Here is a 13,353-nt window from a genome sequence, read left to right on the forward strand (position 1 = left end):
TACAATCTACGAATTTCAGACAAAGAAAAAAAACAGTCTGAGAACATCAGAAGAGATCTGTATCTAAGTTTAACTGGAGAGTGAAGGGACAAGAAGACAGTAGAGAAAGAGCCAAGTACTAGGATGTCATTTTCAAGAAGACAATATAATCCAGCACTGCACACAGCAACTCAGTTAGCAGTAACAAAATGAAAACTGTTAGCGGTGTGTGACCCTAATGGTCAGTCAAGTCCCTAAAGTCTTCTAACAAAATAAAAATTTCTTGTCCTCTGCATTACTGAAAAAATAAGTGAGAATTTAGAAGTTTTAGAATTAGTTCAGATGGAACAGCATTCAAAGCACCACCTCTGGCTAATCCTCACAATGCATTAGGAGCCATTAGGACAGACCTCCATACTAGAAAAGACTTGAACTCCAGCTCCTAACACTGGGAAATTTTCTTTAAGCATCCCTGTGTCTGAGCTGATACAATCTGTGGATATCCATTTCAGCTGCCCTCTTACTCATGTAGAGGCTGACCTGGTCGATATTTAGACAAGTGTAAGAAAACCACAGCTCTGTGTTCTTCTGTTGTGCGGCTTGTTATTGTGAAACATCAAAAACAATACTATGGAACAGAACTACAGACATTCCTCCCAGCATCAGAACAAACACCACAAAAGTGAACTACATACATTCCCTCTATAGGAAGTCTGCAGGCTGTGTCACCAACAGTTCAGAGAATGGCTGTGTGGAGCTGGAGAGTAAGTTTCTCACAGAAGTTTGGAATTAAATAATAATAAACATCTCTGAAATGTCTATACTTAAAATCCAGAACACAGGTCATTCCTTAAAAGCACTAACAGAAGAATCAGACTTTGTAGCGTGAAAAACATTTGGATTATGCTACAAGAGGCCTTAATGATTGTGTGTCACTATAGGAAAACTGATAGGACCCACATCAAACCCCAATTGCTGGGGTGGCAATAATAATCCCAACATTTTCAGTCCCCTGTTTTGAGAATTCCCAGAATACCACCATTTGAACAGAGTTTGCCCATATGTTCATAGAATACTTCAGGTTGGAAGGGATCTTCAAAGATCATCTAGTCCAACCACCCTGCAATGAGCAGGGGCATCTTCAACGAGAGCATGTTGCCTTCTCAAAAAGCGTTAATTTTCAGAAGATAAAGTTTGGGAAGAATGACAGGAACATGCATGCAAATACACTGATATACTTACTGACAGCTGAAGCAACCAGTCTGGAAGATATTAAGACACTGTCATGTGTCTCAGTTTTTTGCATCCTGTTCTCTACTGTGACAAACTACCTCAGGAAAACACCACGTATTTAAAAAACAAACCAACCAAACAAAAAAGCCCACAAACACACTTAAAACAGAAGACTTCAGAGTTTAGGGTGACATTCTCTGAACATCAGCATCAGCTATTTCACTTTGAAGACTTCTGGAGCATGGTAGTTCTCACCCAAGGAATTAAATTCTTAGATCCAGCTGTTGTACTACACTTCGTTTGGAAACATGGAAAAATCTGACCAAGAAAGTAGCAGCTGTTGGGTTTCAAAGGTTATTTCAGGTTTATAGATATTACCTTAACATTCCAAAATAAAAATAATTTTATCTCCCTAAGGAACACATTTAGTAAGAAACTCAAATTCACATAGATTTAGATTAAAGCTGCATTTATTTGTATAGAGGTGGCATAATGAAGACCTGCTTTTACAGTCAGTTCACATGTAATAGCTACACCATGTAAGCAGCTTTGCTATCTGTTTATAAGAACACTCTGTATTAGCCTGAAGGCATTCTAAGGCTAAATCATGAGACAATTAAGTCATTCAGATAGTCCTCATAGTTCACATGGAAAACCACCTAAAAAAATAATATAGTTGGCTTTATATCACAGCTAGAAAGGCAACAGAATAGTCCAATGCACAGTAACGATATCTGCAAAATAAGTGTAAGCTTCATCTATTTGTTCCCTTTCAAGAGACAGGAAAAAGGTTAACTTACACTATTCAACTCCTAGAATTTTCAATCTGTAGAATATTAACTATCTTCTACTAAACTAATAATGAAGCTAATCATGCTTCTTCTTCACCCTACAGATTTAACAAACTGCTCAAGTTCTTCTGCAAAATTTCCAAGCTTTGCTTTTGCAGAGAGGGGTAAATACAGAAAACTGACTAAACTCACAAAAGCTGTAGCTCTTAATACAAAACATCGGTAATTCAGTCTCAACACATCTATATTGAAGTTCCTGACTAGAACTAGCCAGAGATGCCATTTCTGCAATGTGGAAGACCTGGACCAAAATCCTCCCTGCTTTAACAAGCACTTAAAAGCTCCTTTTTCTATGTCTGGAGTGCTTTAAGAACCATACAAGTTATCAGCTGTTAAAAAGTAGAATATTCCTCCTGGTTTTAACTTCACTGCAGAAGATGCCTAGTGTATTTCAGCACAGAACAGGAAAGAGCTTGAAAATGTTTTAGGTATTTACCCATCAAAGTGTTTCCCTTATGATTCTTAACAGAACTTGTTTCCCATCAGCTGCAGAGTACAGTATTCAAAGATGTTGAGAGAAAAGTAGAGTTGGTTCAACAACAAGAGAATTTTTACCTCATGAATAATTCCCAAGTACTACCATAGAACACCTATTTTTAAAAAACGGATACATGAAAATTAAAGTTACTGTTTAGATGATACTGAAATACAGTTTGTTTGAAAACTGTTGAGCAGTTTCTTCTGAATTGAAGAAAATTAATTTTACACTTAACTTTGCATCTGCAAAATTAAGTACTCAGGAAAAACAAAATCTGTCCATATTCTCTAGGAACAATCCTAATCATAATCTTTATGTTATACAGCAGGCAAAGTGAATACTAAGATAAAGCCATCAAAAAAGAATGCTCGAAGTGCTGAGATGGAAGCTGTTTGCTGCTTTCTGCACATTGCTAGCACCATGATTTACCCCAAAGCTGCCACCAATGGGACTATCTTTCCTACCTTGTTTCAAACTCAGGTGAATTCCCCAATCTTACCTGCTCTATGACCAACTGCACAAGCACTTACATTCACATATGCACGAAGATCTTTTCAAGTCTCCATGTAACAAGAACACTGCTTGCACGGTTGTTTCAACTACCCAGTTTTTAAAGAAAGTTTACATATTTTTGTGTAGTATCATGACAGATTTTAAAACATTAATGACTTTTTCTTTCTGTAAGAAACAGACAATGACAGTGAGATATACATTGATCCCTTGTTTTCCAGACACTGAAAGTGCAAGTACTTATAGAATAGGGTAACCTATTCTATAAGGGAATCTACAACATAAGAAGAGATGTTTACCCTGTTTCCCCTTATTTTCAACAGTGATGACTGAGTGCATAAAAGAAAGGGATGTTAACTGAACCTTGAAGTATGTCTCCATCAACTTTTGTTTGAACCAGAGTACTCTGCTCGTAAAAGCATCCTATCCCAATGCAGGAGTTTGAGTGAGAAGCCAGTATCCACTTTAGCAACCTGTTCCAAGAGGCAACTTCATGATTGTAACATTTATGCCTTATTTGTTCCCCCTGAGCTTGATCAGCACTACTATTCTTGCAATAAGCCACCTGACATTACTCCCTCTCCTGGTGTTATATTTTTCTCACAGATGATTAAAACAAGTAGCCTTTTAACCTCTTGAAAAGGCTAAGACAACAGAATAGCATCTTTCACAATGGAGCATATGTCATTTTCAGATGAAACTTCTTCAATTTTCATGGCTTCTACAGCCTTTAGTAAATGACTCCACTATGCATGTTCCATCACAGAATGAAGAGAGATTACATAAATCACAGTTCTTACTTCATAATACATTACAGGTATACCCAGCAGTTGCCCTAGCTTTCCCAAAAACAGTGTTGTGCCACAAGCATAAGTGTGACTTGTTATCCGTAATACACCACACATCCCTTCCAGGGTCACTTGAACTACAGGATAAAGCTTTCTAATAAACAGTTGCATGCTCTATTCCTGCAATGACAGCTTTACTTTTGGAACTGCCAAAAAGGATATTTGCTTTTGTTTGGCTTATGCAGCACCAGGGATTACTGTATTGAAACTTATTCTTAAACTTCAGTCAATAATGGAGACATGACACTTGAATACCACTGCATATCCAGACGTACTGTAATACACTGCACAGGTGTTAGAAATAGGTCACTGTTTCTACAAGGAGGATTGGAGAAACAAATGAAAGCACCAACTTTACGCATTTTTAGAGGCAGTTTTGCATCTAATTCAAACTTCCACCTCAAGAGGCAACATTTTCAATAATTTTTACATTAAGACATTATAGTAAGTACACAAGTACATTCTTACTTGAAGTTAGCAAGTTAAGAAGTGTAACAAAAAGTATTGTGCCCAAGAAGGTAACTTGGCCTAAGCAGTAAAGCCAGTGCTGAAGCAATATGCCACAGAACTTGTAGAAATTACTCAATCCTCTTGAATATTAACCATGAAAACTACACAATTCACAAAAAGAAGCCTTGTGAATGTTTTCATGCAAATGAAGAAAGGACAGCTGCAAATACCTAAGTCTCTCCAGTTCTACAGGCACACTAGCAGTATGTTGTGTCTGGCTTTGCATCATTGCTGTAAATGAATGGAAAATGGATAAAGAGCACAGTCAGAACAGAGATCATATCCTAGAAATGCCTGCTATTTTTTCCATCCTTGAAGTAATGCTAAAAGCAACATTAACAACTCAGCTATACTTAATTAACACATTAGTATTATAATCAATGTATTATCAGAGTCCTCCCTCATGAAACTAGTCCTGACTCTTCAGACGGAGCACATGGGCAAGAAACACGGTGTGGCGGATCTCCTCACTAAACGAGGTTAAAAACTATAGAGTTAACTATGGCACTGAAATACAAGAACAAAAGCTTTAAACTGGCTAAAAATCACTAGAACAAAGCTTCACTTGAATATCAAGGCCACCACAAAAAAAGAAAAAATAGCAGGCCTCATTCTACATGGTACCAGCTGGCATTATTTCAGTACATTTCAAAAAAGATCATTTGTCTTTTCTTAAAATGCAAGACATTGTACTGCAAAACATCCAAGCTACATGATATTTTTATTCTGTTGTAAGAACTAACTGGAACTGTGAAAATTGGGGGGGGGAAGAAAAAGAAAAATCTAACTTAGAAAAGCAAAATACTTCATCAGAAAGCTTTGCATGCACAAATCGGAAATTATACTAATGCTCTGTGTAACTTAGAAATGCATTAACTTGGAAGTCTAACATATCATCCAATTTTGGAATTTTGGAAGCTGACTCAGTTCAGGAAACAGTTCAGGTTTAATACAAACATATAACTATTCAACTGCCAAAAGTATGATGCTAAAGAGCATTTGCTAAAGAATCACTAAATATTACAGCCAGTTTGGAGTTTTTAGCCATGTTTTTACAGTATCAAATAATACTTCAAGACTATGTGGCTACATTCTTTATTAGATTAGAAAAGATGAATCATAAAACAAATTATATTAAGCTAGTAAAAAGGGGAGGGAGTACTAATTACTTTTCTGCATGGGAGCTACAGACAGAGTGCCATGCTGAATTAAAGTAAAAATAAAGTTACGTTTGAACACTATCATAAGTAAATGGAAGAGGAACTTCATTTTCTGTTTCTAGTCCAGAAATGGACTTCGTTGCTTATCATGAGTTTCCTCAGCTGAGCTAATCAAGACATTACATCGCTAGCTGTATCATTCTCTCTGCTCCTATACAAAAGGACCACGTATGAGCTCACGAAACTCAGTATCAGGCTATGCCTAAACTAACATTAGCTCAGCCAATTAATAAAAGTAACAAACAGATTAAGCATTTTGAGCAAAAGTCTTATGCTTGCTCTATGACTGCCTCTCAATAGGAGATATCAAGCAAGGGACTCGGTCAGGATTAACATGCAGACATTTGTCATCCAAGAGAGTAAAAGATAAAAGCATTAGACTCACATTATTACTACAGGAAATTAAAAAAATACTGCCACAGTACCAGAGTTACAGGTCAGAACTGATTTACCCAGTAATTCCAGACTCAAATCTACAACATCTGCTTGGCTACAGCACCTCTTTCAGAAAGACATCTGCTATTCACTCGGGGGATATAGGGCTTTCCAGTGATCTTCAGTATCTTTCAAAAAGGGCTTTTCAATGAGTAATTAGTTACAAGCAGCTTTTAATTCATCAAATACACACTGATGCTCAGGCAACTAATTTAGACTGCCAGCTCTCTTGAAAAGACCTGGAAATCACTGCAAGTAGAAACATCATCTGAAGACTTCTCTGTCTCCTGGCAGATAGAGACTAGCACCAGGTGTCCTGACTGACATAAACACTACAAACAAACCAAATATGGAGTCCTTAAAACTCTGCCAGATTTTGGAACACCATCTGCCACTTAATCAGTTGTCATTCCTCCCCTTGCCGTACAAACAGACATACACATCAACACACTCAGATAATTTCCACTTCTTATTGAAGTGGAGTCTGCAATGATAAACAGAGACAGCTGACACCAAAAGGGTATCTACCGTGAGCCTTCCAGAAAAACCTGTTGTTCTGCGTGATTCCTCTATTTATTTTTTTAAAGCCACAACACATGAGCTTTAATCATTACTTATCTCACTGTGGCTAAACAGCAAAATCTGCATCCAAGTTTAATTTCCATACTTTTTTTGGTTATGGATGAAACCTCCTTATGCTTCACTGGAAACAGAGAGTGCCTGATAGCACAGACCACATATTCTAAGAGCTTGGTAGTCAGAAGACAGTAGCAGAAAAAAAACCAAGACTTTTCTCCATATCCCTTGAAACTGGAATCAGTGATGTTTTACAGCATTATCTATTGCAAAGCTGTTATTCCAAGAAGAGAACCAATACACTAATATCATGTACAAACCTAATGTAAGTTGCACCACAGAAAATATAAAAATGCATTCAGAAAACTCACCAGAACCCAAACAAGACAGGCTTTGGTGTCCATTTCTTCCAGGAGTACCTATGGTGTTTAAAAAAAAAAAAAAAGAAAAAAAAAAAAAGTTATACTTCAAGCCACTAAGGGGCAGTGGGTTGGCTCTTTTAGTGTCAGATTCTTTCCACATAAGCTCTGCAAACTTCACCATTTCAGTTTCTTTCTTTCTTTAACATCATAAGGTTAAAGTATTTGGAAAATTCCTGATTAATTCCCAATAAACTAAATATATTTTTCCCCCGGTTACAAATATCGTACTACATTTGAGCCAGATAGCACTGTTTGACTTAACTCATCCATAGAGGACCACAGATAATAAAAACCAACCGTCTGTACTGGCATGGTAGTAACTTTTTTCCACCTACATGCTCCAGTTATTGTATTTATATGAAGAAGATAAAAATTAGCAGCACTCTCAGATGTGCTACCAATCAAGTTAGATACAAATGAAAGCACTGAGAAGGTTCATCTACCCTTACTGTATTGTTTTAGTCACAAGAAAACTGACTCAGGAACCTCATTATTTCAATAGATATTAATCAAATGAAAGCACTCTTTTGGACTACTAGGTATAAATGCAAAAGTTATGTGCAGAAGTTTGTGAAAGGTCTGCTGACAACACATATCAACTTTCTTCAGGCTTTACATATAGTGTTTAATCCTACAGCAGGTATTTAAACAGGAAACAATCTGCTTTGTATTGTTACCATACCTGTTTCCCTCACCTCAGCCATGCAAACGGAACTTTGATCCCAAAGTGAAAATATTGTCTTATAAAGGCTGCCTGAGGATTCATATCTATTCTTTTGATTTACTCTGGTAAAAATTACTACTTTCAATCGAAAGTTAAAGCAAAAACAAGCATCTGATATAGAAAGATAAAGCGCAGTAAATATCCTCAACAGCCAAAGCTGATCAGCACAATCTCACAAGAATCTTGCTTAAATACAAACTTGGGAAATCTAGTCTGTGTTGTGTCTTGAAAGTATACAACCTTATAAGCAGGTAACAGTTATTATCAAGTATTCTGAGTCCTCATGGGATCCAAGTTTCAATCAGATAGTGGACAGTGAACATCCTGATGTTTTTCCCCCCCAAATAAAACAAATATGTAAGGAACACTTTGCAAAGCCAGTCTCCCATACTATTAACTACAAGGAAAAAGAGCAGACTATTTCAATTACTCTGAAGTCATAGAACATAGCTGCTCTTTCTCAAGATAGAGGGATTCAAGAGTACAAGTGAAAAATTCATGTTACCCAACAGCTGATTACCTCTAGCCTCACTGACTTTCCTTGCTGTGTGCAGCGGCCCAGATGATTTCGGTGTGCACTGGTTCAGCAGAGCATACCTGGCCTTGGCTCCTAGAAGTAGAAGCTTAGATCAGGTTTAAAAGTAGAACCATGTCAGCTATTAAGGACATATCTAATATTACGTATTTACAGTTAAGTATAAGATGCATAAATCTACTCAAGTAAACACAAAGAGAGACACCTTCTAGAAAATTCAAGCTGTATTTAAACTTAGCTTTCACGTACCAGAACTCAGAGGAAATAAAAAGATAGTTTTAACAAAGCTTCTAAGCAGAAGAAAATGTTAGGAAATATTTCACTTTAGCACTCAGAAGGAATTATTTAAGTCTCAAAACAACAGCAAATGCAACACAGCGACGGAAACACTGGTTGCAAGGGACCTCTGGAGACGAGCTATCCAGCCTCCCTCTCCGGGCAGGGCCACCACCAAGACAAGATTAGTCGACCACGCTTTTGTCTAACCGAGACTTGCAAAGCTCCAGGAAGGGAGGCTCTACGGCCCTGTTGGGCAATGCTGTTTCTCCCACTCCATAACTCGCAATCATTTCCCATTGTCACATCATCTGGTACTACTGAGAAGCGTTTGGCACCGTCACCTTTGTAGCTATCCTCTTCAAGTAACTGCAGACTTACAGTATCTCCCCTTACTCTCCTTTTTGCCTGACTAAACAAGGTCAACTCCCTCAACCTCTCCTCACAGGTCATGTGGTCAGAAACCCTAACCACCTTCCTTTGACTCCAGCTGACCTTTCCACTTCCAAAACAACCCCCCTTGACTCTGGAAGGTCCCAAAATACAGCAGAGTAGTCTAAGTAATACCAAGTAGAGGGTGGAATACCACTTGTGCAGGTGCTGAAGGTACATTTCCAGCACCCAGGGCTCTCAAGATGTTGAACAATGCAGCTGTCTCACGTTTTGGACCCCAACAGAAAACATCAGCTTGTCAGACAGCAATACAATTTGTGTTTGTTTCAAAGTGATTTACAGCTTGTGGCAAATTATGTTTCTTTCCATTGTTTACCATTTTAACGCATGTCATTATAGAGTGGCATTTGGCAGGCATCTCTTCTATTTATTCTCAATTATGTCAGATACCAGCTTAAAACTTAAGCCTAAAGCAGAAGATAGTATTTAATTAGGTTTATCCAATTACAATAACCAGTTCACCACAAAGATGTCAGAAGCAAGCTGATTATAACTGGGATTTAGGAGAGAGAGACAGCAAGCTTATTTATCTGCTCCCATTACGTCTTTAGTTTTGGCCAGAGAATGAATTGTCAACTGCTGGTTGTGGTTTGAGAGGAGAAGCATTACTGGCCAATCAAGGGGTCCTGGCTTAAACAGGAACCAGAACAGTGCTTAATAAAAAGCCAGAAAGTACATTTAAATCAATGTTTTCTTTAGCACCAGATGATGATACACCACTTCCTTATCTCAATAAAAAACAGAGGAAACTCCTGCTTCCACTTCAGCCAGTAAGAAGAAAAAACAGCATGAAGAGCAAAGCTGTTTCTGGGATTCTTCCCTTGGAAAGATGGGACAATGTCATTCATCTATGAAAGAAGACACTCCATCTAATAATACTTTATTCAAAAAAACTATCCCCATCCGCCAAGGTCCTTTGTGTCCTGAAGGGGGTGAAAATAATGCAAAGTCTGCATTAGGACTAGGAGAACTATACAACTCAGGATAAATTCAGGATGGGTCTACCCTGCAGATCACCAGCAGCCAGAGAGTCCATGCCTGAGCTTTGTGACTCAAAAGAACTCTTATTAAAACAATGTAAACCCCACATGATAACACCTGCCTAATAGCAAAACCCATTTAGTCCTTTTACCATGCAAACCTCAGCCAGATCACAGTCAGACCTCCTCCTGAAACACCCTGGTCAGTTATGACAATACAAAGGACATTTGGCCTTCCTATGAAATCTTCCAAAACTTGACGCACCACCGATGTGACTTTACTTCCTTACACTGTTTTCCCAGACCACTGTTTAAAAAACACTGGTTCAGGAGGCAGCCACCTGCAAAAGGTAATGTACCCTAATAGTAGTAACTATAGTTTCACTCTACAAAGCAGACCAATATACCTTTTGGGGTAGACTTCAAGGAGTGTAATCTAGGTCTTGGTACTGCTTTCAAAGGGCCAGATCCTGGAGTACCATTCTGGCAGGCTGGTTTTGAAGGCCATTCTCCATTCTTGATGATGACTGTGGCATTTGCAGCTGCAACACAGAATGATAAAGAATTTGCTCTAGGCAGTACCTAGTTTGGGTAAAATTAAATCCTAAAACAAGCCTGTTTTAACCAAGGCTATTTAGGACAAACAAGTTGGAATAAAAACATTATGACCACCTTTGATATCTTCAGTACAAACAGACTGATGAACAGATTGGTCTATGACTGTTATAAATACTTGTCAGAACTAGACAGACACCTTCGAACCATGCATAAGAGGGCAATATATATATATTTATATAAGTATATTGATCAAGATACAGAACTAGAAGTCTGATCTTGCTGTACAAAGCAAACACAGAACACATTTCAGTTTAAGCCAAGAAAAAGCATCATCATTACACAATAACGTTCTGGGCACAGAATTGACTGTTAAAATAATTACACTCAAAACTCCGACAACTTCCTCATGCAACAGCTTCCCCTGCTCTCTCTAGTGTGAGCTGAGCACGCTGTTGCAACGATATGGTGCACATGCCTGCAGGAGACTCTGCACCCCTTCCATCCTCCTTGTGAGGCACTAAAAAACATGTGAGCCCAACCACATTCACCTCCTCCCAAACAAGTTTTAAGAAAAGTTCCCGTAGTCTCTGTTCATAACAGTGACCTCCTCAGTGACAGCAGAACTCAGAAAACTGTCCCTCACCAACCAAGAGAGCGCTGTATTCATACAGTGAAATACTCCCTGCAATAAGAGGCAGATAGACTCAGACTGGGAAAGGCAGGGCAATAAGCAGCTGCTACCTCACATCTAAATCAGGTTTCCAGCTAACAGGGCAGTTACTACAGAAGATGTTTTGTTCCATTTCAAAGGAACCCAGGAGAGGTTTGTTTCGGCTTCAAGTCACAATTTTTTTTTTTTCAAGGAAAAATTTTCAAACTGAAATTTGGAGAAACCATTGTTTTATTTTTCCAGAAAAAAATATGATAATACTGAAGCATGCATAGAATGAGTACACTTTGGTTCAGATATTAAAAAATTATGCAAGGTGACGCATTAAAGACTAAGAAATTGACATTGCATTTACTACAGACAAGCAAAAACCAAGTCACACTGCAATAATTTGTCACATTGTTGCTTTTTTCTCCAGTCATTTAAAGAAAAAAAAAAAAAAGCAGGGGGTCATAAAAGATTAGGTTTTCCTCAGATTACTGTTCTAACGAGGCTTATATTTATTAAAGGTAATGTGAACTACATATGTAATACTGTTCATTGAAAGGTGGATCGTATAGTTCTGAAATTATTTTAGTGCCTTTAAATGCACTAGCATAAACCATGTATGTTAACTGCTTCAAAAAGATGCTTTTCAGCCACTAGTCAATACATTTTCAGCCACAGAAAGAGGGATAAACTGCTTTCCCTTTTAGAAACATAAGCAAAGGAAGTCCTCCTTTTTGCCTCACTAAAGGCACAAAAGCTAAATATCTTCACAAAATCTACACATGAGGAACAATTTGTATAACACACCAATGACAGTTATTCTGTGGGAATCTGATTCTGATCAATATTGGATGATTCAAACTAATTTGTTCAAGTAAAGCATGAAGCCTGAAGCAGCCCTTAACTTTTTCTGTAAACCACTAAATTAAGGATTTTTGCCCAGAGTTCACTGCAAGCAGCTAATAACAGCCTACAAACTGCTGTGCTACTTTCTCCTAAACCAGAAGCATAACCATGGAATTAACATCCTGGGTAAGCGCACACATTTCTAGTGCAGGGCTGGTTAGGGCACTGCTTTGTCCTATTAGAAGCTCAATGACTCAGTGAACCAGGCTGTGTGAGGAAAAAAAGGCACATTTCCAAAGTTTGGTCACTATATGGTTCAAAGATGTTATTCAAAAAAATGAGGAATAGCTACTGCAATCTTGATGAAAGATGGACAAGTATGAAGTGATCTCACACAAGCTAAGATCTAAAGGGTTTAAAAACTCAACCCATTAAAAAAAAAAAGGTAATTATTGACTGTACAAAAATGCAACTCCAGGTCAGTTGCTAGAATCAGCTTTTTAAATCCTGAAACACTATTTTTTTTTTACATGCAATTATCCTAATGCAATTCAAGTTTGGATTCCTGTTCTTAACCTCAGAGTTTAAATGTTTCAGTATGTTCAACTGACAGTATTTTCAGCTCAACACTGAAATTGAGATTACTGTTAAAAAAGGTCAATTTTTTAATGCTCAAACTGATAGCTTGCATGCAAAATATGCTTTTATTAACAGCATTTCAAACTCCATGATTTCCAAACTTCTCAAACAGTAAAGTTTTTTTTAGAGAAAATAATCATAAAATGCAAGTGCTCATTAGACAAAATACCCCAATGCTGCCACAGGAATTTACCAGTCCAAAGACATCCCATAACAAAGGGCTGAGCTGACACAGCAGGAGAAACGTCCTCTTTTGTAATTTTTTTTCTCCACTAACACAAGGCAGACTCCTTAAGTAACACAAGCCAAGCAACTTTGTCGATGTAATACTGTTGACAGGACCACAAAAGTTTGTCATAAAAGTCACAACATTAACAACATAAGCTTCCTATTTTGATCTCTATGTGTCCCACCAATCTAACGAGAACATTTCAGGTTTGCAAATACATTTTTTTTTTACATTATTGTACAGTAGACTAAAAGAATGAATAAAAAACAAGAACAGCACTGTATTTCATATTAGAATACAAAGTAAATCACTAGTTTCCAATTTGATCCAAAGTCATAAAATCTTCACTTTACTAACATATTAATTGTATGTAACCTAAACTCTCTATACCTG

At 37.6% G+C, this 13,353-nt stretch overlaps 1 protein-coding gene across 5 annotated transcripts in view; it reads right to left on the bottom strand.

The window, feature by feature from the left end:
* The window catches only part of MTUS1 (microtubule associated scaffold protein 1), a 128,378-nt gene that overhangs the window by 65,289 nt on the left and 49,736 nt on the right, over positions 1–13,353 (bottom strand). For all 5 annotated transcript variants that reach the window (XM_065836353.2, XM_065836351.2, XM_065836352.2 and 2 more), the window contains 3 exons: positions 10,438–10,572; positions 8,307–8,396; positions 7,012–7,059 (listed from right to left, as the gene is read on the bottom strand). In XM_065836353.2, coding sequence (XP_065692425.2) covers positions 7,012–7,059; positions 8,307–8,396; positions 10,438–10,572 — 273 coding nt within the window. The remainder of the gene's footprint in view (positions 1–7,011; positions 7,060–8,306; positions 8,397–10,437; positions 10,573–13,353) is intronic.

Source organism: Patagioenas fasciata, chromosome 4, assembly GCF_037038585.1.
Source record: "Patagioenas fasciata isolate bPatFas1 chromosome 4, bPatFas1.hap1, whole genome shotgun sequence".
Taxonomy (NCBI): domain Eukaryota; kingdom Metazoa; phylum Chordata; class Aves; order Columbiformes; family Columbidae; genus Patagioenas; species Patagioenas fasciata.